Source organism: Dinoponera quadriceps, unplaced genomic scaffold (assembly GCF_001313825.1).
Source record: "Dinoponera quadriceps isolate SergipeBrazil2010 unplaced genomic scaffold, ASM131382v1 scaffold586, whole genome shotgun sequence".
Lineage (NCBI taxonomy): Eukaryota > Metazoa > Arthropoda > Insecta > Hymenoptera > Formicidae > Dinoponera > Dinoponera quadriceps.
The window spans coordinates 2,109,314-2,131,943 of NW_014554764.1; the positions used below are offsets into that span (position 1 = coordinate 2,109,314).

The 22,630-nt window shown below is 45.9% G+C and overlaps 1 protein-coding gene across 1 annotated transcript in view; it reads left to right on the forward strand.

The window, feature by feature from the left end:
* The window catches only part of LOC106741576 (frequenin-1), a 31,867-nt gene that overhangs the window by 7,492 nt on the left and 1,745 nt on the right, over positions 1-22,630 (forward strand). Inside the window, exons 2-6 of the mRNA XM_014613709.1 lie at positions 19,014-19,038; positions 19,293-19,341; positions 19,952-20,041; positions 20,788-20,866; positions 21,751-21,839. Coding sequence (XP_014469195.1) covers positions 19,014-19,038; positions 19,293-19,341; positions 19,952-20,041; positions 20,788-20,866; positions 21,751-21,839 — 332 coding nt within the window. The remainder of the gene's footprint in view (positions 1-19,013; positions 19,039-19,292; positions 19,342-19,951; positions 20,042-20,787; positions 20,867-21,750; positions 21,840-22,630) is intronic.

Consider the following 22,630-nt stretch of genomic DNA (forward strand, 5'->3'; position numbering starts at 1 on the left):
CGTCTGCCCATCCACGCGCTCAAGAAACTTCCATTTAATCGGCCCGTGAAAATCAATAGACAGTCCGACGAAACAATGTTTCGCGACTCCGCGCGTTGCGTTACGAACGATTACGAGGACGCGGGTGCCCCGGGCTTCGGCATTCGTTCGTGCGGCAGCTCGCGTGATTCATACGCCATTATCTTGACAGCTCATTAATTTATCCGATTCGAGAGTTTTGCCTTATTTTCCTCTCTCTCTTTATCTTGAGTGCCCCTGATCTACATACTTCTTCACCGGTTTACGCACACTCGCATGCTTACACACGTCGACAAAGGAAATCTCCGCGCCATTTTTCCCGGCTTCCAACGCTGCAAATAACTCGTGATGGCCTTATCGCGCCTGGTCTCATCGCGTTAAGGCGATCCCGAAGTCGTCCTGTTTTATCGCAAATTTGTTAATACTATACTCTTTATTGGCTGCACAAAATTAAAAATTCTTTAGCAAAATTACAATACACACGTTAATATAAGCGAAAACGAAAAAAGTGTTATAATTTAATGCCAGTAACGAGTATAATAATAATAAATTTGTGATAAAAGAGGACGATTCGAGGACCCCCTTAACCCGCAAACAATCGCGCGACAATCTCGTGAAATATCGTTAGGAGCCGTTCATCACGTTCATCCCTCGCTACATCTCTTTCTCCTTCTCTGTCTCTCTTCGAGAATACGGAACGCCGAAGAACGATCGGCTATTGCTTATGACGAAGTTACCCCGTTCCTCCCCTCGCGAGTAGCTGTCTTCAAGCCGTGTCGCAGACGCGGAGGCGTTTATAGCTTTATTTACGAGCATTTAAAGTGAACGCCAGCTCCCTCATACTCATACGAGACCCGCGTATTTTGTTCTACGTCGTACGGGAATAGAAAATACCTGCACCCGAGGGGAGCGACAGTCCCCCCGGGCTTCATCGTTACGGACTCCGGACGTGTCTTCGTTCGCGGTTTCCACGCTGTGTACTTCTCTCGCGCGACTACATATTGGTCATTTCCCCTTTACGTCGCGTATTACAAAGTCAAGAAGAATAATAAATTTGCGGATGCTTTTACGGCCGACACTTCGCCCATCCCGGCGATCGTTTCTCGCGCGTCAGCTTTACGTCCAGAGGACGTGGTCCGCGCGAAGTCCTCATCGAGGCAGCACGAAGTCGGGCACCGAGTTCCATGCCGATTTCAATCCCCGACTTAAAACCTCCCCGAGCAACGACGGACACATGAATCATCTCTGAAATTCTCGGTGTCACGCCTGCCTACCACCTCATCCTACGGGAATCACGAACGGAGAAGTCCATTCCGAGGGGCGATTCCGCGACCAAGGTGCCGCGCGATGATACCGGTCGGTCCATCTATTTACGACTCGCGACAGCGAAGATTATTTTTAAAGGCAGCTCCGTTCTGCGGAAAAGGACCGGGGTGGAAAAATTGAACGGGCATCTCGCGGAAGTCGGTTGCGATAGCGCGCACGGCTTGGCTCGCGTCGTCGACAAAACGCCCCCGCGACGTGTCGGCGTCGCGCTAAAACTGCGACTCGTCGACATCCTTTTTTCCCCCTCGGGGGCAACGGAAACGCCACTGGCTGCTTTTCCCCGTCGTCGCTCGTCTTTCAAACCGTCGCCACCCCCGCACGCCACCCTTCCTACCCTTGCCTTGCGGCGCGACGCGGAAAACGACGATCGTGATACGCCAAGTTTGCGGGCAGCTCCTTTTTTCCGTCCTTTGTGGACGCAGCGAGCGCCCTACGTCGGTTATTATTCATTTGCGGTGTTTTCCAACTATCCACCTACCCTCCCCTTCCCCTCGTACCGCCGCCCTGAATCGTCCGTCTGCTGTACGATCGATGCACGTGATGCTTTTCCACTCGTCGCGTCGCGCACCGGCGGTACGTATACGTGTGCGAACTTGACGTCGACGATTACCGGCCGGCCGCACAGTCGCCGTTCTGTCGAGTTTTACCAGATACTCGCCCAACTCGGCTGTATTTCCACCCCCGCCTCGCCCTCCCTCCGCGTGAAATTTGAGGCGGCTATCAGCTTGAAAATATTTTATTGGCCGCACCACCGATTGAATTCATTTACAGCTTTACTTAAGTCGAGCGTTAATGCGGTCGCCGCACAATTGCGTTTTACATCGCATCATGTCAAAGTCGTTCTTCTCCTTTTTTATTACGTTCAACGTTCGCACACGCTCGTACGTGCGATGAATTGAAAGGTATATACGGTCGATACGTTGCGCGGGCGGCTAATATTAAATCGAAAGCTCGGGAGCTTATTTAAATATGCAAAACCGTCGAATTTATCAGATTCAACGCGGCTCGTTATACGTTCTATCCGTTTGAAAGCGGTACAACGGAAACTTCACGAGGTGGTGTGATTAAATAACTAAATTGATAAAATTGAAACCACCTCTGAGGGATTAGGTTGGCTAAAGGATAAAAAGAGGAAGGAAAAAGAAGATTTCATCTGACGCGAATGAATCGTCGATGAACGTTTCCGGAACCTTAGCGCGAATCGCTATTCCTCTTTCGAAATAAAAGGATAACGAACACCAGTCGTAAAAGCGTAAAGCATCCTTTATGGAACAGCACCATATATCGCCGTCGTATTCTCTCTGCGAAAAGAGCGTCCACCCTCCTATCTCAGAGTGCACTTATCCTAAATTTTTCGGCAACGCAAGAACGCCTGGCGCGGTCTTAATTTAATTTGCCGGATACAACAGTCGGAGCGGAAAGTGCAAACTCTTGCACGCGCGTCCTTTACACGTCAGTTATCCCGCGGAGCGAGTCCTGCGGGTCACATTTACCTTCCCCGGGGCAACTGACGAGGAAGAGACACGAAATCCCACCGATCAGTTATGGCTCCGCTCATCCGAGAGGATACACAGTAAGTCGGGAAGGGAGGGAACACGCTGACGGCAATTACCCCCGGGAAAATTGAATATCCGCGTGAATAACGGCGAATATAAGCGAACGGAACGAATGAACGAAATATACTCCAGTCGGCGCGCGATCCACTAAACGAGCGCTAATTGACTTCCGAGTAATCGCCTCTTTCCGCATTCTTCGATGGACCAGTTGGTGAAACGACGCGACTCGATAAAACGGGACGAAACGAGACGTAGAGTTTCAACCATGGCGACCAACTTCTCGCGAAACGCCATCTCCCGATGTTAATTTCCAGGCCCTCGTAATCTCGTTACAATCCCGAAACGCGGTTAGAAACTAGAATCTAGGACGACGGTAGATACGCGCGGCTGGCGTAGGGGACCGGATATGCCCGAGAATCCGCCCTTTGTTCAAGCAGAGGGAGAATTTATGGACCACCATAATCCCGCGGGCCCTTCTATAAAGCATGGTCGCGCGTGTACCGAGCGGCGTTGATATCGGTCGGTAGTCCCGTTAATGACGCGCGGCGCAACATGGTGCACGTTGAGTAGCATTCGCGGCAAAATTAATTGTTCGAAATTCTATCGCGTAAATAAAAGGGGGGAAAAAGAAATGATCGAATGGACGAATGAGTGAGCGAGCGATCGAGCGAAATATCGGAGCCTCCTCCTCCTCCTCTCCTCCCGACGATGATGTTGTAAAAGAACCGTGATTGCTTTTTTCACATGGCGAAACTATGCGGATATTTCAGTTGTGTGCCACACGTTGCTTTCCGCGCGTATAGATCGTGCGCGAAACTGCACGAATTCGTACATTACATTTTGTTTCTATCTCCGATCGCATGGACCGAGGTAGAGAGAGAAAGAGAGAGGGGAAGCTATTTCAAAGCACAGCCCCACCGCACACGAGGACTGTTCTATATACATCGGAATACATAAAAGAGATTTACGATTTGCTATATGTGCTTAAGAGACTTTTATTAAACCGAACGAAAATATCATTACATTCCCACTAAGTTATAGCGAATAAAGCTATACCGGAAAAGGGTAATTGGGTCCGAAGTGAATCGTCTGGCTCGTTTTTGCACGCACTTCTGCGTTTCACAGCACGATTCGACTATATTATTTGATCGTAATGGAAACCGTACGAATACGGTTGTATCACGACGGTATATCAATAACACCGCGTCGGTAATTCGCCACATCGGTGACTCCGAAATAGCTACGCAATTTTATCGGGAATCCCGGTGTCTAGAACGGACATTTTTTATTCGGACTTTGATGATATCGCACCGTCTCGTGGAACTTTTATCGAGGACCAGGAAGTTGTTCGGTGATGAATGTCGGAAGATCCGATCCGACGGAGTATATAATCTTTCCGTAGGCCGGCGGAATGGGGATTGTTCCCTGATAGTTCTCAAAGAGAAATATTCGATGCCGGAAAAATAACGTCGTGACTCGCGCCGAGGAAAACAAGACGATTAAGATCCGGAGCAGATTGTAAAAATTTTTCGTACGATCCGCTTGGTTCACGACACGGTTTACATTACGTAGCGAGAATAAGAATAAGAGAGAGAGAGAGAGAGAGAGAGAGAGAAAGAGAGTAGAAAATACCGCTAAATTTGCATACGCATTTACATGGACGCGCGATAAAAGGTATAACGAAACGTACGTAAGAATATTAATCATCTTCTCGGAGGAATTCGAGGTATTCCGGGAGCGAGTTTCTAACGAGTTTAATGAGATCAAAGTACTCGATCCGCGAAAAAAATTGGCTCGAGTGCCGTCGATTCGATGGAAATTCGATTAATGTACGAGTGGAACGAATGTATTTCAGGCGATCCGAAGAGAAGAATCGCGCTCAAAGACGGCTCCGGGTGTTCGACTTTAATCGAACCCTGGCAAAAGCAGTTTCCTTTTATAACGTGAAAGACATTATCGTGGCTTTACATAGAATCGCTCGATATCGTTAATTAAATATCCGCCTTCGAGTGTACCGAAAAATTCCGGCCTCGGTATTATATCCGCACGATGGCAGACCAGCTTGATCCATTAAACGATCGATCTCTGTTTATATAAAATTACCTTGCTGTTAAAAAGAAAGAAAAAAAAGAGAGAGTTTGTAACGCTTTAGCAACGAGATATTCACGGACGACTTCGCAATTATTTTTATTTTCAGCGCTTTTCAAAGAAGTGCCAAAAGAGTTGCGCGCTTGCACGCGAGGAATCTGGCGATAATTGGATGCGAAAAAGAGAAGCTTCGCCCGAGTTCTCAGTTCAAATAAGTTCCTTGCCTCTCGAACTTGGACGGTCACCCAGCTCGGAGCGGACGGTCTTGAATTTCTCGCGCTTTCGCCAATGGAATAATAAATTAGATCGTCGAAATAAATCGAATTGTAGATTAGTGTGCCAATATTCGTCTGCGCGAACACGAAAGTGGCTTTTACCAGCCGTAAAATTTAATGGGTACCGCGCCGGCGCAACGCACACATCGAGCCCGTAATGTTTTTCGCGCGCACGGAGTGATGCCGATCACGTTCGGTTCGTGCGCTGATCTTGGTCTCATGTGGTGGGCACATAAAGGCGCGATGCACCTGTCAGGAATACGGACCACGGGGGAGAACGGACGATTCACGATGCTAGTCTTTCTTCTATCTTTTATCTACTCGAAAAGCACGGAAACACGCGTCGCTACCTCCGCGGGAGCGGCCGTATTTTTTTCCTGAAATTCACCCGTGTGCGCTTGATGTGTTGCCGACTTTAACGAGCGCCGGCGTTCCGGCGTCAGAAATAAAATCCGCTATTCTCGACGCATTAACCTCGTTGTCGACTGAGAAACTTCGATCTCGAGCTTTTAGCCAGCCGCGGAGCGTACCTGCAAGCGTCTCAAGAAGTAACGATGTCATCATTTAAACTCAAATGGACGCGTGACTTTTTGAGAAATAAAAAAACGGTTGTTGTTTATAGCTGAGATCTCGAATGTTATTGGCGGTACTTCGCTAAAGAATAAATAGTAGGGATAAATCATTGAAAACGCCAATGTCACAGAGGAAAAAGGAGAAACATTCGTTTATTCACGCGTCTGTGGGTCAGTTTGATTCCTACGCGTTCATTCACAGATAATAGTAATGAAAGAGCTCCTTGTACAGTCGATATTTTTTAATCTGTATAAATCTGAGAAATACGGTGGCTGTCGGACAAAAAAGCTATGGAAATAACAAAAAACCGATAAATGCGAATTCGCGAGGATTACTTGTTAGAGAACGAAATATCACTGATGAGTTATGGCAAATTTGTCCCGAATGAATCGTTTCGCGATACCGACGATACAAACCGCGACGATATGAATGCGGATGCGTTTACTTTGCTTCGGAATACATCACCGAAGTGTACGCGGAATGTTTTCTTCCGGTTGTATCGCTGACATGTGCGCGCCTGCCTGTCCGCTTTGCACATTCCAAGTGATTTCAGTAGTAAAAGTCAGAAGACACACGATGCATTCGTTCGACCAACGACGTGTACGCCAGGCACGAAAGGAAAGAGAGAGAAAGAAAGAAAGAAAGAAAGAGAGATGATGATAGCTTTTTATTCAAAGAAAATAGAATACAAATAGGAAGGCTAAGAGCAGGTGGATTCTCTCGTTTATTCATTTTCTCTCTTTCTCTCTCTTCCTTTGCTTAGAAGACAGCCTCTTTATTTCTTTTTAGAATTCTCCCATCACGCCCTTTCATGACCGCGCAAACACGATTCTCATTTTTATCCCGGGAGTGGAAGATAAAGATAAGGAGAACACGGGTGACGAACAATGTAATAGAACGAATGCGAGGCTCGTAGTAGGTCTTTTCGTAAATTTACGACTATTATTCCGGCTGCTGTGTGTTTTTTCTCCTATTTTCCTTAAGTAGATTTTTCGAAGACGGAGTTATGCGAAGGCGAGAACGAACGCAAAGAACCCGCCTCAATAGCTAGGCGGAATTTATTTCGACGGCCAACGTATATATTTGTGTAACGTATCAGGAACTTTATAGGAGGAAATACGCGCAAATATCGTAGGAGAGAAAATATTTGGAACATTCGCGCGTGCTTTCGCATATGACCACCCGAGTTGTCGAAAAAAAAAGAAGGGAAAGAGACACCTAACGCAAGCTCGATGACATGAGAAATAATTTACATCATTTCTCGTTCAATTCAACGAGAATGTATTGTGAACGATGAAGCTATTGTCGAATCGTACGCTACAATGACACGAGAATGTTTATAAACATCATAAAACGCCTAAAATATCTTAACTTCAAATTGTAACGTTTTCATTTTTTCCCCCTTCAAAACATTCAATCTCTATCAAACGCGACAATACATCGTAATTTAATTACGACTTTACGACCAAAAAATATACACTTTTTCATATATGATACGCGTTTCTTCGAAATGATATTCTTTATCACTGACAAATATCTGCATATTTCGACAAGATTCGTAAAGAAATAAATCGAATTGTACTCACTCTTCGCAGCCACGTCGGATAATCCTAAAACAAACAGATTGCACATTAATAACATTTTACGTAAATATATTTTCGCGAACACGTATTATGAGTGAAGAAATGACTAACAAATTGCGATTATGATAATAACATCGAGCGCGCAAATAATTCTCTATTATCGTGTCGAGTTACTGCATAAATGACAATAATAATATTAAATAAATACGTAAATAATTAGCGAAAATTATGGTAAATAAATTCACTCACCGATCGGGCTGCACTGCAACAGCGTCAACTGCGACGGGCGTCCTCTAAGCGCAGATGAGCATCGATGAGCCGTCAACTTGTTTCTTGAGGATATTCACTCGCGCACTCGCAGTTACGAGACGACTGGGGAAACACGAATAATAACGTACACCTAATTAATATGACACGGTGTTCGCCCGACTATTTGTTCGGCACACCCGACGTGGTGCAATTATCCGTGCACGATTCGCTTTCGACGAGCAGAGAAAAAAAGATGTAACGAATTTAATAGCTATTCATGATCGCGCGTGTTAATTAATGCAGGAACAATCGATCAACACTTCACTCAGCACTCCCGATATTTATCCGCCGGCGCGGAATTTCGGACGAACGCGAGTTACGATTCACGTGAAATTGTCGATCACAGATAATTAGGCGCGGCGTATTCCCAATCGGACCGATCGGAGATTACGGAAAATACGGAGCGCGGACTTCGCCACTCTGCCACGTGCGCGAGTCGCGAGACGTATGACGAGCGAGTGTCAATCTTCACACGCCGCGGGTGGTACGACTTTTCAAGGGTATTTCGCCGTGGAATCCGGACTGGTGAAAATTCCCCGGATTTTATGTGTGTTTTACAACAAACGTGCTTCCCCACAGCCTCTGCAAGAAAGAAATAAACACAAAGGTCATTAAGGTCCTTTTAGCTAGATAATTGCGCGTGTATACAAATCGTGCACGTTGCGCTGTATTCGCATTAATCTTGACGGGAGGTGAAACGCGGTTTGATTTTACACAATTAAACGAAATATTTGATTCGCGTAATGTTATATCGGTCTGTAATAGGAATTTTTTAATAATCTTCCGGTGAATATATAGGTCGGGTGAATGCGATCGAGGCCGCGGTGTCTGTCTCACTGCCATCGTAAAAAGAGAGATTAAAAATCGTCTCGACGTCTGCTTTCGTGACGCGGGGAGGTGTACGACGCGTTCCGCTGTCTTGTCACGCTTCAACAATGGCGACGCCGGCTATACGGGGGAACATGAACCGCGTGAAATCCACATTTCTATCGTCTGCCAAAGCGACGATATGTGTGTGCGTGTCTGTTGTACACGTGTGTGTGTATCTCGAGTAATTGGACTTGCGAGAGGAGAGGAAGTGGGCGGATGGTAAGATAGGTGACGTGCAAGAACCAATACGGATGTATATGTGCACGCAACAAACACACGTACGAAGAGAGACGCGAATCGAACATTTATCGAGTGGATCTCGTATACTCGCGTTTGCCGGATCGCTCGTGTACTGAGTAAGGGTATAATATATTAGCGAAAGATATGTTTCGCATTCGATGTGTGCGCGACTCCCAAATGAGATTCAAACGGCCCTTTGTGCGAGCTGTTCTAGTTATTATCGTTAAGTAAACGCGTCACTACGACTAACAGATAGTAACTATTTGGATACGTGAATTGTTGCCGGGTGCTTATATTGTCGCCCCGATAAGCCCGACGATATTAACTCGAATCCGCTGGAATAACGCTAGAAAGTCATCGAGATTCGACTCGACGTACTTTTATAGACGAGCTAGAGGAAAAGAGAATAGAATAACGTTTATTGATATACTAGGGTAGATTTTTTTATAAATTTCTGTACGGAAGGCAGGCACGAATAATCTGTGCATTGTAACGCGGGTGGTTCTAATCCCTAGTGGCGGAAGAGACATATTGCGTGCAAATATAACGGAATATGAGATTCTAGGATGGCGAGTAGCAAACAGTCCAGGCAATATAGGCGTATATATATATATATATACACAAGGTGCATATATATATACGAAACTGTAACAGTTAATATCCATTGCACTTTTGATGTTGAAAAAGAATGGTACAAGAAAAAGTTGAATGGCTTAACGAATACTACTTTTTTGTGAAGTGAATTCCTTGATATAACGTGGTATAATTATGCACCAGAAAAATGCAATAGATATTAACTGTTATAGTGATGTATCCTCTATATATATATATATATATATAGAGAGAGAGAGAGAGAGAAAGAGAGAACTCGCAATTTTGGTATCGGACGCAATGCAGCAAACAAACGAAAATACAACCGAATCGATACGCTCTGCAGTAGCAATGCATACAACTTTTAATCTTCCTTATTACTCCTCCGCCCGTTGTTAATAAAGCAAGGGGATTCGATGCAGACCGCGATCGCGCGCGACGTGACTGCAAATTTCATTTGCAGCGTGCCGCACGTGACACCATCGCGAGCGCGACGATATTTTATCACATACGTGTAATAAAACACATCGGTGGTCGATTTTCTACTTTTCTATATAGTCGCGAAGTTTATTGCGCGCAAAAATTGCCAACGCAAAAGTTCATGCAAAAGTCACCGGGAGTCTGATTCGATATACGTTTCTATCAACCTGGCGAGACATTGCTCCAATTGCATTATGTGATTACAACGTGCGTGCGTGCGTGTGTGTGTGTGTGTATCGGAGAGCAGCCACGTAAATAGAACATATGAATAGGTAACTGCATTCTCGCAGTGCATCGCGACGCGCGCTTCACCGGGCTCGCGTTACATCCGCTACAACGTTGTTAATTCGGACATTCTATTAAAATACACCGTGCGACCGGTTGAATGTATGAAATCGTGAAATCCGTTTCATAAAATTCACTCATTCGTTCGGCAACCGCAACGTCCCTTCTCTCAACTGACGATAAAATGGTGTCACACTTGTCAAAATAACTATCCCGCCCGAATATACACGGTTCGATTTAACGTTCGTTGGGATGGATTCGCCTTAATATACACCCTCGATCGATAATTATTTTCGCGAGCGTTCGCTCTTCCGATCTTCTACGATGAAATTCAAGCATGAATTTAAGACAACGCCTGCCGAGAGGAACGTCGCGTACAGCAATATGCCATCATACTCAAAAACTGCTCCGAGCGGTACAGCACATCCACCACTCCACGTGGGGAGCGCGGCTCGTTGCATTTACGAGTTCTCTCAGCCCGAACGAGATAACGAAGCATCAAAAGTCGGTGTCTCATCGAGCGTATCAAGGTCGCAGCATCGGCGTCGCTCACTAATAAGCAATGCGATTCCATCCTCTCCCCTCGGCGATTTTCCGTCTTTCCGTCGTCGCCATCATCTTGGTCTCGGCGCCGGTTATCGTCGCAAATTGCGGGGGCGTGCACGTGCATCGGATAAACGGCGATCGTGTCGTAAATTGTCGATGCCGATGATAGCGCAACGACAGGAGGCTGCAACGCGCCGACGGATCCGCAATCTGCATAGCGAGGCGGAGGTGGGCCTCGATAACGCCCGTGTGGAAATTGAATTCCGCCGGAAACGAAGAGACTCTCTCTCGCTCTCTATCCATCTATCTCTCCCTCCCTCTCTCGTCCGAACTGTAACACGACGGACCGACGACCACCAGGGGGTTACTAACGGCGACGATGCGACGCGGAGCGACACGCGGTGCATGTCGAACTCCCCGGGGAGGATCGACTGTTGTTCCCGTGGGGATAAAACTGTGCGAATCGTGGCGCCACTCGAGTCCTTTGGCTCTTCTAGCGTTAATAAATGAGGATTACATTAGCACCGGTCAAAGGGGCTGCGACGCGACCCCGCATATCAGATTCCCTACGATTGGTTAGCATTTCCGCCGCGACAAGTTTCACAGGGACGTTTAGAGAACGGCATCGAGATGATCATTAACACATCAATTTACACTCGCGGCACAACCTTGTGCACGAGTCCCACAGCGACGTCACTGGAATTGCTCTCTCTCTCTCTCTCTCTCTCTCTCTTTGCATGCGGTGCGCGGCAAAGCGCGGAACTTGCAGTTATCTCTCATATTCCACGCTTGCCGCCCCAATTACGAAGCGAGGTGCGTGCGCTATCTTGTAAACGTTAACAACTGTCTGTTACAAATTGCGTTCGTATTCGCATGAGCGCGCATGATGTCCCGAGATTCCTCGCGCGAAGTTACCGCTGCGTCGTGTCGCATCGCGCCCTGTCGCCGACGGCAGCCGTCGTATTTGCGCAATCGTTTGCGTGCGTGCAAACAGAATGTTACCTGTATATACGGGACAATGCAGCCGCGACAGGCGGCATTTACGCGCAACCAGGCGTTATATATCCCCGCGGAGGAAGGAGCTTTACGTATCGCGCGCCGTATTACGACGTCAGGTTTTCAGCGACCGAGCGACGTCCCGTGTCCTTTTAACAGACCGCACGTCGCGCGCGACTCCGCGCGATTTTAACTACGGTTAAAGTACGAGAGAGAATTTTTCCACTAAGAAAAAAATATAATTCTTTTTCAGGGAGCTGAAAACCGCACGACGGCTTTAGGAGAGACATGATTCGCCTCCGAATTTAAAAATTCGCATCTAACGCTTTTCTCCATGCAAATCCGTGTAAATTGGTCCCGACGGAGGGAAATTATTCATCGTTTTTATTTCGAAAATTATAGTGCGAAATCAGTCTCTCGTAATGGATCCTCAAATTATGTGCGCTTCACATCTGAACCTCGACAAATATTACTTTTGTGTGCGTGTGTTTGTGGAAATTTTTTTGGAGTGGTTTTTATTATTCGTTATAAATTACGCTACCGCGAATAAAATTCCTGTAATCCGTTAACGACTCGAAAATCCGATAGACAAAAAATTTGTCCGTTGAAAAAGAGGTGATAAAACATCAAAGGAAAATAATATTGTGCAAATGTCAGTCGTTTGCCGTGCTAACGTTCGTTGATCCTCGAATAAACGTGCAATTTTTCTCCGACGATCGCCACGTATTTTATAACCCGTTCATAAATCGTTATTGGTATCTATGAGGCCGAGTACGAAAAATTCACTTTCGTTTCCAGCACTGCCGCAGAGAGAAATACGTCGTGCGAAATACGATTACCACATTGCTAAATCGCGTTCCTTCGCGTTATCAGAATTTCGAATTTGCCCCGCTATATAATCCTCCCGATGATTCTCGACTTAATTAACTGAAAAACAAAACTCGTTAATAAGTCCGATGAGTCTGCATGGAACGGCAGTAATGGTTTTTCGATTGCGAGTCTCCGGGGCGTAAATTATATCTCGCGCGATCGGTCCCGGGATTTTAACGAGAATTTAAGGAAGGCCAGTGAAATCCGCCATAAGAGAACGCCCCCGATCGACTGCGGTGCCTTTGCTATGCCGGCAGTCGTTGACACCGTTCGAAAAGTTTTCCTATTTCCACGTCGTCGTGGGCATCGCAGGCGATGAAGTTTTCAAAAGCTATTTTAATTAACGAACCGACGGCCCGCTCCTTGACGCGGTCGAGGAGGACCGCGAGCTTCGGCGACTTTTACGACCGATTATCGCGCGAAAATGCGTCAAGCGACAAGGGAGAAGGTGGCTAAAAAGTTGCGCAATTATCCACGCGCGACTTTCCCACCGGCTGTTCGCTATTTTCGGGTCATTTCTACTAACCCACCACTCTGCGCACCCTACCCTTTTCTGCGCCAATCCTTTAATCGCACCAAGTTATCTGCGTCGGGCGACGTACATCGCGGAAATTCGCGAGTAACGGTGCGCGAGAGCGGGTGCTTCGAATTGTATCGCTCCCTCCTATCCGACCATCATAACGGTCATAGCGAGAGCGTTTCTTTCCGCTGCAATTGACAGAGCGAGTTTACAAACCGACAGGGAGAGAAAGAGAGAGGCAGATAGATAGATAATTTGCCGGGCTGATGATCATTCGTAATCCCGTTTAAATCGTGGAAACAATTCTCCCGGTTCAATCGGAATTTCTCCCACCGGAACGAATTTCTCCCCGGAACGGCAGGGGCTTCTTGTTCTTCTTGCTTCCTCGCCGCCACTTCCGCCCGTAAAGAATGGCGTGGCTTGCGAAAAATACTCCGGAGACAATCGAGGGGTCGAAAGGGAAGAGAATATCCGTACATTATCCTACATCAATCGGAGTGGAGGACGGGATCGTGAAAAATGATCGCTATCGGATCGGCTATTTTTTTTCGTAAATTTCCGCCGAATTTTTCTTTTTTTTTCGCGTTATTATCCAACCGACTGGACGATCGGCTAATAAAACCCACCCCGAGTATCGACGACGAATCGGAGCTTCCTCGTGAAACTACGTGGGGTATATTTTGCTTGAAAGGATCGGCCGATCGATCGGAACTCGGCAATGAGTCGGCGACGAGGATTCTTCGCCTCCGCCAAGAAAATAAGCAGGGATTAGGTTCTCGTAGGATAAAGAGCCGGTATATATCGAGATGAGTTTTCGGAGCAACTATTTGAAAGGGCGCACTCCTACGGGCTTCCCTCCCTATCCTCCCTTCACTCCCTCTTATCTAACGATACTACTACCACTGCTACGCATGATAAAATGGACCCCGAAACTCAACGAGTTCTAACTATCTAGACCGAGGTAATGCCGTTTCGCGAACGCTATTTTTACACAGGACGTTTTTATACGCTACGTTAGTAAGGTTAGTAAAGGAACACGTTCAATTGCTGAACTACTTTTCGGAAATTCTACGAAGTTGAATCGTGTCCGGATTATTGCAAAACTTCGATAACTTAATTTAGTTCTTTGTTCATATTAACGTTAGACAACTACGTATAACTGTGAGTACGTTTCATGGAAATTCAGATGAAACTAAATATTATTTAACAAAGTGCATTACAAATGAAAGTAGCAGTTAATTAAAATTAACGATTATCCGCCGTAATTTATATCCTTTGCGAATCAAGATTATATTTTTAACCGTGTCAAGTTTTTCAACACGTGATTCTGGCATAATCACGTATGAAAGATAAAGTAAATGCGTCCGGCTGAGCATGAAAAAAAAATTAAGAGACGATAGACGATACACGCGTATTCCCGGGAGGTTACACGATCTCGTAAAAACGCGCGTTCGTTGCTATAAAATAAAATTATTACATTAACGCAGTCATTTTGATAAACGTCTCGCGTGGCTCGACAGTCAGTTGGCACGCCCGAGAATATTCCCTCGGCGAAGAGGCGAATTTGAATAACGGAACCGAGCGCGAGGGAAACCGAGCTCCGCGGAATTAATTCAAGACTCGTGCGCCGCACTTACGGCACGCGATTAAACACAGCTTCGTGTCTCACTACTGCTAGACGCAGCTGGTGCAATATTGTGCGTTTACACACCTGTTTTATATCCCCTAAAATTTCATCGGCTCTGCCGCGAACTGTCAACTGCCATTTTACTCATTAAGCTTTATTAGATTATTTAATATTTGTTTTTTTATCTCACATACTCTATCTGCAGCTAAGTAAATTATATAATATTGATATAAAATCTTTATCGGTTTTTCAAGTTCGAGGAAATTTACTGGGTTAATGTAGAACGAAAATCTCGACTCGAAGAAGCTGCTCCCGAGAGGAACGCGCGTGGGATCCCTCCGTCACATCATTCACACGCGCGTCTCCCGAAATAAATCGCAAATGAAAAACGCGTGACGTGCAAAAGTACAGAGGGACGCGACGCGACACGAAAATGAGAGAAGGTTCCCGCGCGTTGATTGATTCGACAGTCCCGACGTTATCGTCGCGACTGGAAGGACCAGCGAGACGAGTTTGGGAAAAAGGAGCCAATCTAACCGCTGGGAAATAAGTAGAGATTACTTTAGTATGGTGACAGAGGCGCTGACAGCAATATCGCTGAATTTCCGAGATGCCACCGCCGTCGTCGTCTGCTCCCATCGAGACGCAACACTCCTCGACGCTCCTCCGTCGTGTGTCTCTCTTGCGGGCGTCGTTGAGCCGCAGATTAGAAAAACTCGTGCTCGCAGCGACGGAGGATGCGCTTGAGGAAAGTAGCTCTCGAGATTATTACCGCTTGGACGGAGACGGGAGAGTCTTTACGAGCGGAGTGACGCGCGAAGCGGCCGTATCGTTCGGAGAAGAGACGAAAATGTCGAAGAGCGCGCGCGAGAACCTGGCAAAAATCCACCGTCTGCAATTACCACGGCACGATCCGGAAGCCGAATAATCAGTTTGATAGGAGGGCTCGGCGAGAACTAAATTGCGTCAGATTATTTTCTCATAATTTTCCGACCGAGCATAGAGGAGCGCTTACTTCCTTTTCGCCGATTATTTCACATGGTTCCTCCCTATACGCCGTTGCTGCGAGCTTTTTCCTTCACCTTTTTTTCCAAAAAATGTAGCATCGCTCTCTTCTATTGGAGCATTACATACGAAATTCGACAAAATTCGTGCTTTCCGACGAACCCTTGAATTTTTCAGTACGCAACGGGTCAATCGTTGCTATGCAAAACGCGATATACACAACGAGACGCTGTAAGTGATAGTGAAAAAATGTGCTTAATACGCATTCTTCTCGCACATAAATGCATTCTTTATTGCGACCGATCGCTAAAATAACCCATTTGATCGTAGCAATTAAATATGCAAGTGCGCGCGTCCGTATTGCGGTGAAATAATTTCATATTTAAACGCTGTGTATACCAGACGACAGGTACCATCGCGGTTTCGTTGGCGCAGCTGATCTGCACCTAAGCGCATTTATACGAATTAACGCGATTAAATCAGGTTATTATTTAGAAAGACGTGCTTTTTCAGCTGTGCGCATGAACTAAGAGAGGAGAAAAAGTTCCCGCGTCGGTGAGATATCGAGAGGCTTAGCGGAGGGAGCATGGGCTTTGGAAGGACGGACGAAGGATAAAAATGGACGATGAAGAAGGAGTGCAATTTTAGTCGACGTAAGCCCTAAACCGAGTAGCCGAGGAGTAGCTATGGTCAATTAAGCATCCACGGCGTCGAATCAATTACAGGACTCGAGTGTATCGGTGCGGAGGCGGAGAAGCCTGCTCGCGAACGCGCAGCCGCGAAATATGGCCCGTGCGGGGTAACATAAGTTTTGTGGTCAGCACGATATAGTTACGTGTTTCACGGAAATTATTCGTCAAATTCGGAATGCTACACGAAACAACGTTGTCATGCCGGCGGTGGCATGCGCTAATAATTAAACGAGCCACGAAAACCGGAGAACAACAACGAGAGAACAACTCGCACGTCGCCACGACTCTCTGTCACGAATGAATCGCGAATGAAAAAAGGAGTGTGGAATATTTTATTCCATCGTCCCGAAACGACGAGCGTTCTCGCGTGACTCGTCGTTAGCCCACACGTCTCGCAACATTCCCGCCGAGCGAGCACACTTAACGAAGGACGCACGCTGGGGGATATTCAAACGAGTAGTATTCGATTGTGCTGCAGATTAATCACGAAATTGATATCCCTTCGTGATACGCCTCATGCGAATTCTGCAGAAACGCGTGTGCGACGGTTAACCGACAAATGCGGATCGATCAATGAGCGAGATGCTGCCCTGGCGAAAAGTCGAAAGTAGAACAATGTGCAGCGAGATTTTCCCCGATATACACGGGTGGCTGATGTATATCACACGCGTGATGCATGGGTAATTCTAGTTTGAATAAACTTTCTTTCTTATTCGTTTTTTTTTTATCACACAAGGTCGTAAATCTGCGAAGGGAATTAGGCGCGACGGGATCGTTCCGTCGACGATACTTCCCAATGCGGATCTAATTTACATAGTTATAGGAATATTTCAAAGCCGTCCATGGGGCCGCCCACCCACCGACGCGGCTCCGAGGAATAACGATCAGTTTGCTTGCCACGAGCTCGCGAGATTCGCAGGTTCGCGTGATAATAACCAGCGATCCGTTTCATTAAATCGCGTCTCGATATTCAACTATTTGCCGAAATCGTCCGGAACGTTATCTAATCGCGACAGCGATTTTGCTCTCTTTCGCGTGAAACGAAAGTACTTCCGATACGCTGATACGTCCCACGAACGGCTCGGCGATGACGGTGGTGATGAGAAACTTTCTGAATGTCTTTCCCGGTGCGCAAACGAGAAACGAAGGGAAGTTAACGAAGAGAAGTTAAGAAATTATCACATTTGATTTCCTGACTGGTAAACGGAGCGCGCGATTTCCGTTCGCGGTTTAGTGCTTCCTCTGCAGAGAGAGCAGTTCACTACTGCATTGTTTGGAAAAGCTAATGGTATACTCGAGGCGGCGCAAGATTACCATATAAACCACAAAACTCTTCGTGTTCTCTCTGTAGTTCTATCGACCTCGCGTTCGTCCTTCGCCCTTTACCCTTTGTCCCTACCTACATACCTACCATACACATTTGGTTCAGCTGACGCAGGGAGCGAAATGCTTCTCTCTCTCTCTCTCTCTCTCTCTCTCACCTATGTGTCCTTTAAAGGATAGCACAGTAGGCTGCCATCCGGTTATCAATTAATATGCGGCATCGATAAAATATTTCATTGAAAAAATACCGGAATGTCTTCGTACGCGCAATGGCGACGCGTTTTAAAAATATCGAAGAAACCTATTTGATCCGAGCCCCGCAATTTCAGAACATGTCGAATGGCCCCGATATTTTTCGCCGCATTTCGCACCGTCTTTTACCGATAGGCGAGCGAGCTCTGACAAATGTGAGAGCTTCTTTGCCGGACCGGAAGGTTAAGCAACGAACCGGCGAAACGCATAATCGTCGTCCGCGCGCGTCTCTAATCTTCCTTTCTCCATTCTTTTCGATTCTTTTGTATGCCCGCAGCCATAAAGAACTCCACCGTAATCCGTTCGCTTAAATACAAAGATTCGAAGGGAAACTTTCGTTGTTCCGACTGTTCTTTTGTCTCTCTTTTTCTCAGTGGAAACAAACGCCGTTATCGACTGTCTTTTTCGCAACGATATCGGTTAGCCGTTTCCCTTCCGTCGATCGAATCAATTTAATCGATGATACGAAGAGCGCATCGTCTGCATTGCGACGAATTTCATGCTTTTTTTAGTTATTTTCTATCCTCCCCTCCCCTCCTTTTTTCTTTTTTGCATTTTTAATCCATCACTCCGCGCCAGACGCGATGCGTGTCTCTGCTCGGTGTTTGCGAGTAAACGCGGAAAAGAACACATAACATCGCGCTCTGTATAAATATCCTTCGACTGACACACAGCGAAAAACGATTCGGTTTTCTGCATCCGCGACGCCCTATAAAAATTTGATCGCTTCTGTGGGACAATCGAGTTTTTTCAATGACACGTACCTCCGTACTGAATTTACCGAGAAAATCCGTCGCGCAGTAAATCACACGGCAGTTGATTCGAGGCTGGCGAGCACCGGAGGACAATAATTCTCTTCCCCGCTACTCTCCTTACGCCCGCTTTTTCTTGCCGGGCACTTTTCACGCGTGGAATGACCCGACCTTGCTGTACGTCGTACAACCAATAATTAATGCCTCTCCAAATGTTCCCTTTGTTTCTGTTTCAGTTACCGAGAAGGAGATCCGTCAATGGTAAGCTTGACTTCGAGGTAACGAGGCGACGTACTATTACCGCGCAAACTTGTAGAAATTTCGACAGGATGATTAAAGATCTAGCCAATATATCGTAGGAACATAATTTACGAGAGAAATGTATCAATTTGGTTTTGTAGCAAATTAAAATATAAAAGAGAGTGAGTAAGAACGAAGACAGAACGTGATTTTCTCGTTATTTTTCATTGCTAACAACGCGAAATACATTGCGGTTTTATTATTTGATTACTTAGGCACAAAGGATTCCTGAAAGACTGCCCTGATGGACTGCTAACGGAACAGGTATGCGTTATTCTCAAATATATTTTAATCATATTAATCATTTTCTCCTCTTCTCGCAATGTAAAAATTAAAGGAAAAAGTAATAATACATAGAACAAAATTTTGTGTTAAATTTAACATATTTCATATGCTACGGTCCATTCAAATTTTTGTGTTAATTTAACACAAGGTGAATATATATGTTGAATATATATATATGTTGAAAAGTAACGCAAATATTGGTTGTCAATTAACACGAAATTAATATGTTAATCGATACTAAACTATAAAACGTTATTTTAATACTTACACATGTTGAATCTCGACACAAACACAAAATGTTGAGATAACATAAACATAATATATTAAATCAACATACAGGCATATAAAAAATTTAACCCAAAAATACAAACTCCAAAATTTTAACAAAGACCGATTTTAGCATAAGTACAAAATATTTTACTATGTATCTGAAAGCTATAGAATTGACATAAATTGCTAAATATTTCATTAAACGTGAAATATTGGTCAGATATATGTAAAGAGACAAAGCGGAGGAGGAAAGGGTTAATCACCCCAAATCCATAACGAATAAAAACACGAGATATATACGACGCTCGTGTGATTTCAGGGCTTCATAAAGATCTACAAGCAGTTCTTCCCCCAGGGTGACCCGTCAAAGTTCGCCTCCCTCGTCTTCAGGGTCTTCGACGAGAACGCCGTGAGTTTTAGCCACACGTGGTGTACACGTCGTGGTTTTCCACGAACCCTCACGTTCGTTCAGACTCGCGCTCGCCATGTCGACGTCGCGTGCAAGGCCTGTCACGCAAACCCTCTCAACCATCTTGCTAAAATTATTTTTCTGCCCCCGTCGCCGCTATCCGTTGCCCTCGCTACGTCTTTATTGCCGTTTAAGCATCGACTAAGCATTTATTTAGACTGGCGTTAGATAAGAATGGGCGAGCGTCCTGTTGATTTACATAGCGAATTGCACGCTGAATAAATTCGCACGTCGAGAGCGAGAAGGCAAGCGTCGATTTGGCGGACGCGAGCTAATCCACGATGTTTAATCAGCGCGCACGTTCGCTTGCCGAGTGGATGAGCGAACCAACATTGGCATACTCGCTGAATCGAGCGTGTTTATCGAAGATATAGAATAGTTATATGGTGTATATATACGCGAGTCGGGAGTTTTCCTAGGATTTCTCTCGCGAGGCGATTCGATTTATATGTACATGGCGGTTCGAAATATACCCAAGAGAAAGAGAGAAAGAGAAAACTGTTCGGTGTACCTCTCGTGCGGTAGCTGTTCGACTGTCAAGAGGCAACTGCTCGTCCGTTCGTTCGTCTCTGTCTGTCTACGAGAAACGCGATCGCAAAGCGATTCTCGAGCGGAGGAGAAGCACGATCAATAGGCGGTGTAACGCGACTCGCGACAAATAAGGATACGCCGGATTGTTGTTTCAGGACGGTACGATAGAGTTCGAGGAGTTCATAAGAGCGCTCTCGGTGACGTCACGCGGCAACCTGGACGAAAAACTTCACTGTAAGTACTTCTCGTCCCCTCTTTATCCCTCTCGAGAAACTTATCCACTCAAATCTGGAAGAGTTCTCTCGCGAGCTACTCTGTTTGCCCATCTACTTAGGATACATCGCGGATACGATCGACGGAAAACCGCCGCGTCCTATTGACGCGGTCGCGACAGTTAAAGTCGAAGACTTATGCTGTCCGATCTCAGCCAGGAAGATGAAAAAATTTACCGCTATTTCCTAACTGCGATCGAACCGAAATTGTACGATAAGTGTATTTTCCGCGACTTCTAAATAAGTCCAAATATCAAAACTACAAAAATGATTTTAAAAGCAATACCTCGGAAAAATGGGTGGTTATTATGCCACGTATATGTTGCGAAATTCAATAAAACTAGCCTATTCACTGTTGTTTCCGCAAAGAGCAATTGATGAACCGACACTGACACTTGTCGCGAATGTCGTCGCCCGGAGAAGGAAGATTCACGCGGTCCACGAGGAATTGGTATACATAAAATTCGAGATGAACCATGGATACGATCGTTGCAACGTGAGACGATAAACGATCGGAGAAACTCCCTCGATTATCCCTCCCGAGAGAATACACTATCGTGCAACGATAACAATTCAACGAAAGTGGACAAGCGACAATGAGATGTATAGCTTCGATGATATCGGGATTGCGGAACGGAATATCGAACGGGAGGAAGAGAAAGCTTACAGCGAGCTCGCGGGAGAACCGAGCTACACGAGAATACGAGAGACCACCGCGGTGTGTCTCTCTTTCTCCTTCTTTCCTTCGAAAGGAAGGAGAAGGCGTGTCCTTTCGGAGTTTGTATTTCCCAAGAATTCACTCGCAAAAGTCAATGTGTTTTTCTCTCTTTTCTCATCTCTTTTCAGGGGCCTTTCGTTTGTACGACGTGGACAACGACGGCTTCATCACGAGAGACGAAATGTACAATATAGTCGACGCGATATATCAGATGGTGGTGAGTGCACTTCTTTCAAAGAACTTGCCAGCGAGGTAGTCTTCGACGTGAAATATTTAATCGGTCGCTTCATGATTTAGTCGGTCTTAATGTATGCGCCGTGAACGTACGTCTGCATCTCGCTTCATAAAAAAAAAAAAAAGAAATAAAAACACACATTATTACCCACGTCGCGCTGCCGGTTATTAAGTAATCATTCAAATGGAAGACGTTTATATCACCGAACGACCCGCCAATCTTGGCTCGCGTCGTTGCAGTCGTGGTGGCCGCGCATTCACATTCCCAGTATCGAGTCAATATTTTATCTCAACGAGCGCGTTACTGAGTGTAACTTAACCCGGCGGAAGTTGTAATCGCTCTCGCGCAGTTTCCAACAGGTATGGCTACAAGCGAGTTAGACAAGCGAGCTCCCTAATGCGTCTGACAAGCGGGCGTGCGCGCGATATATGCGGCTTCTTTGAAGTTATAATGTGACCCTCTATTATGCACGTCGCACACGCTATATAATCTTTTGTACCGCGTGCGACGGCTGCGTAACTAGCTGCTAAAACTTTAATTGTTTCGTCTGAAACGTGAACACTGTCGCACGGAAGTTATCCCGACGGTGGCAGGATACGCATCGACTGACGATTTTCTACCGTGAGAAACGAAACTTTCCCTTCGATGCGCGCGCGCTCTAATTAAATCGTCGATACGAGCCAAGCCGCGGCATCATCCGAGATTGCGCGGTTTCAGCCGAAACTCGTCCGCGAAATTCATGTCATCAACGGGAAAAAGCTATGGAATCCACA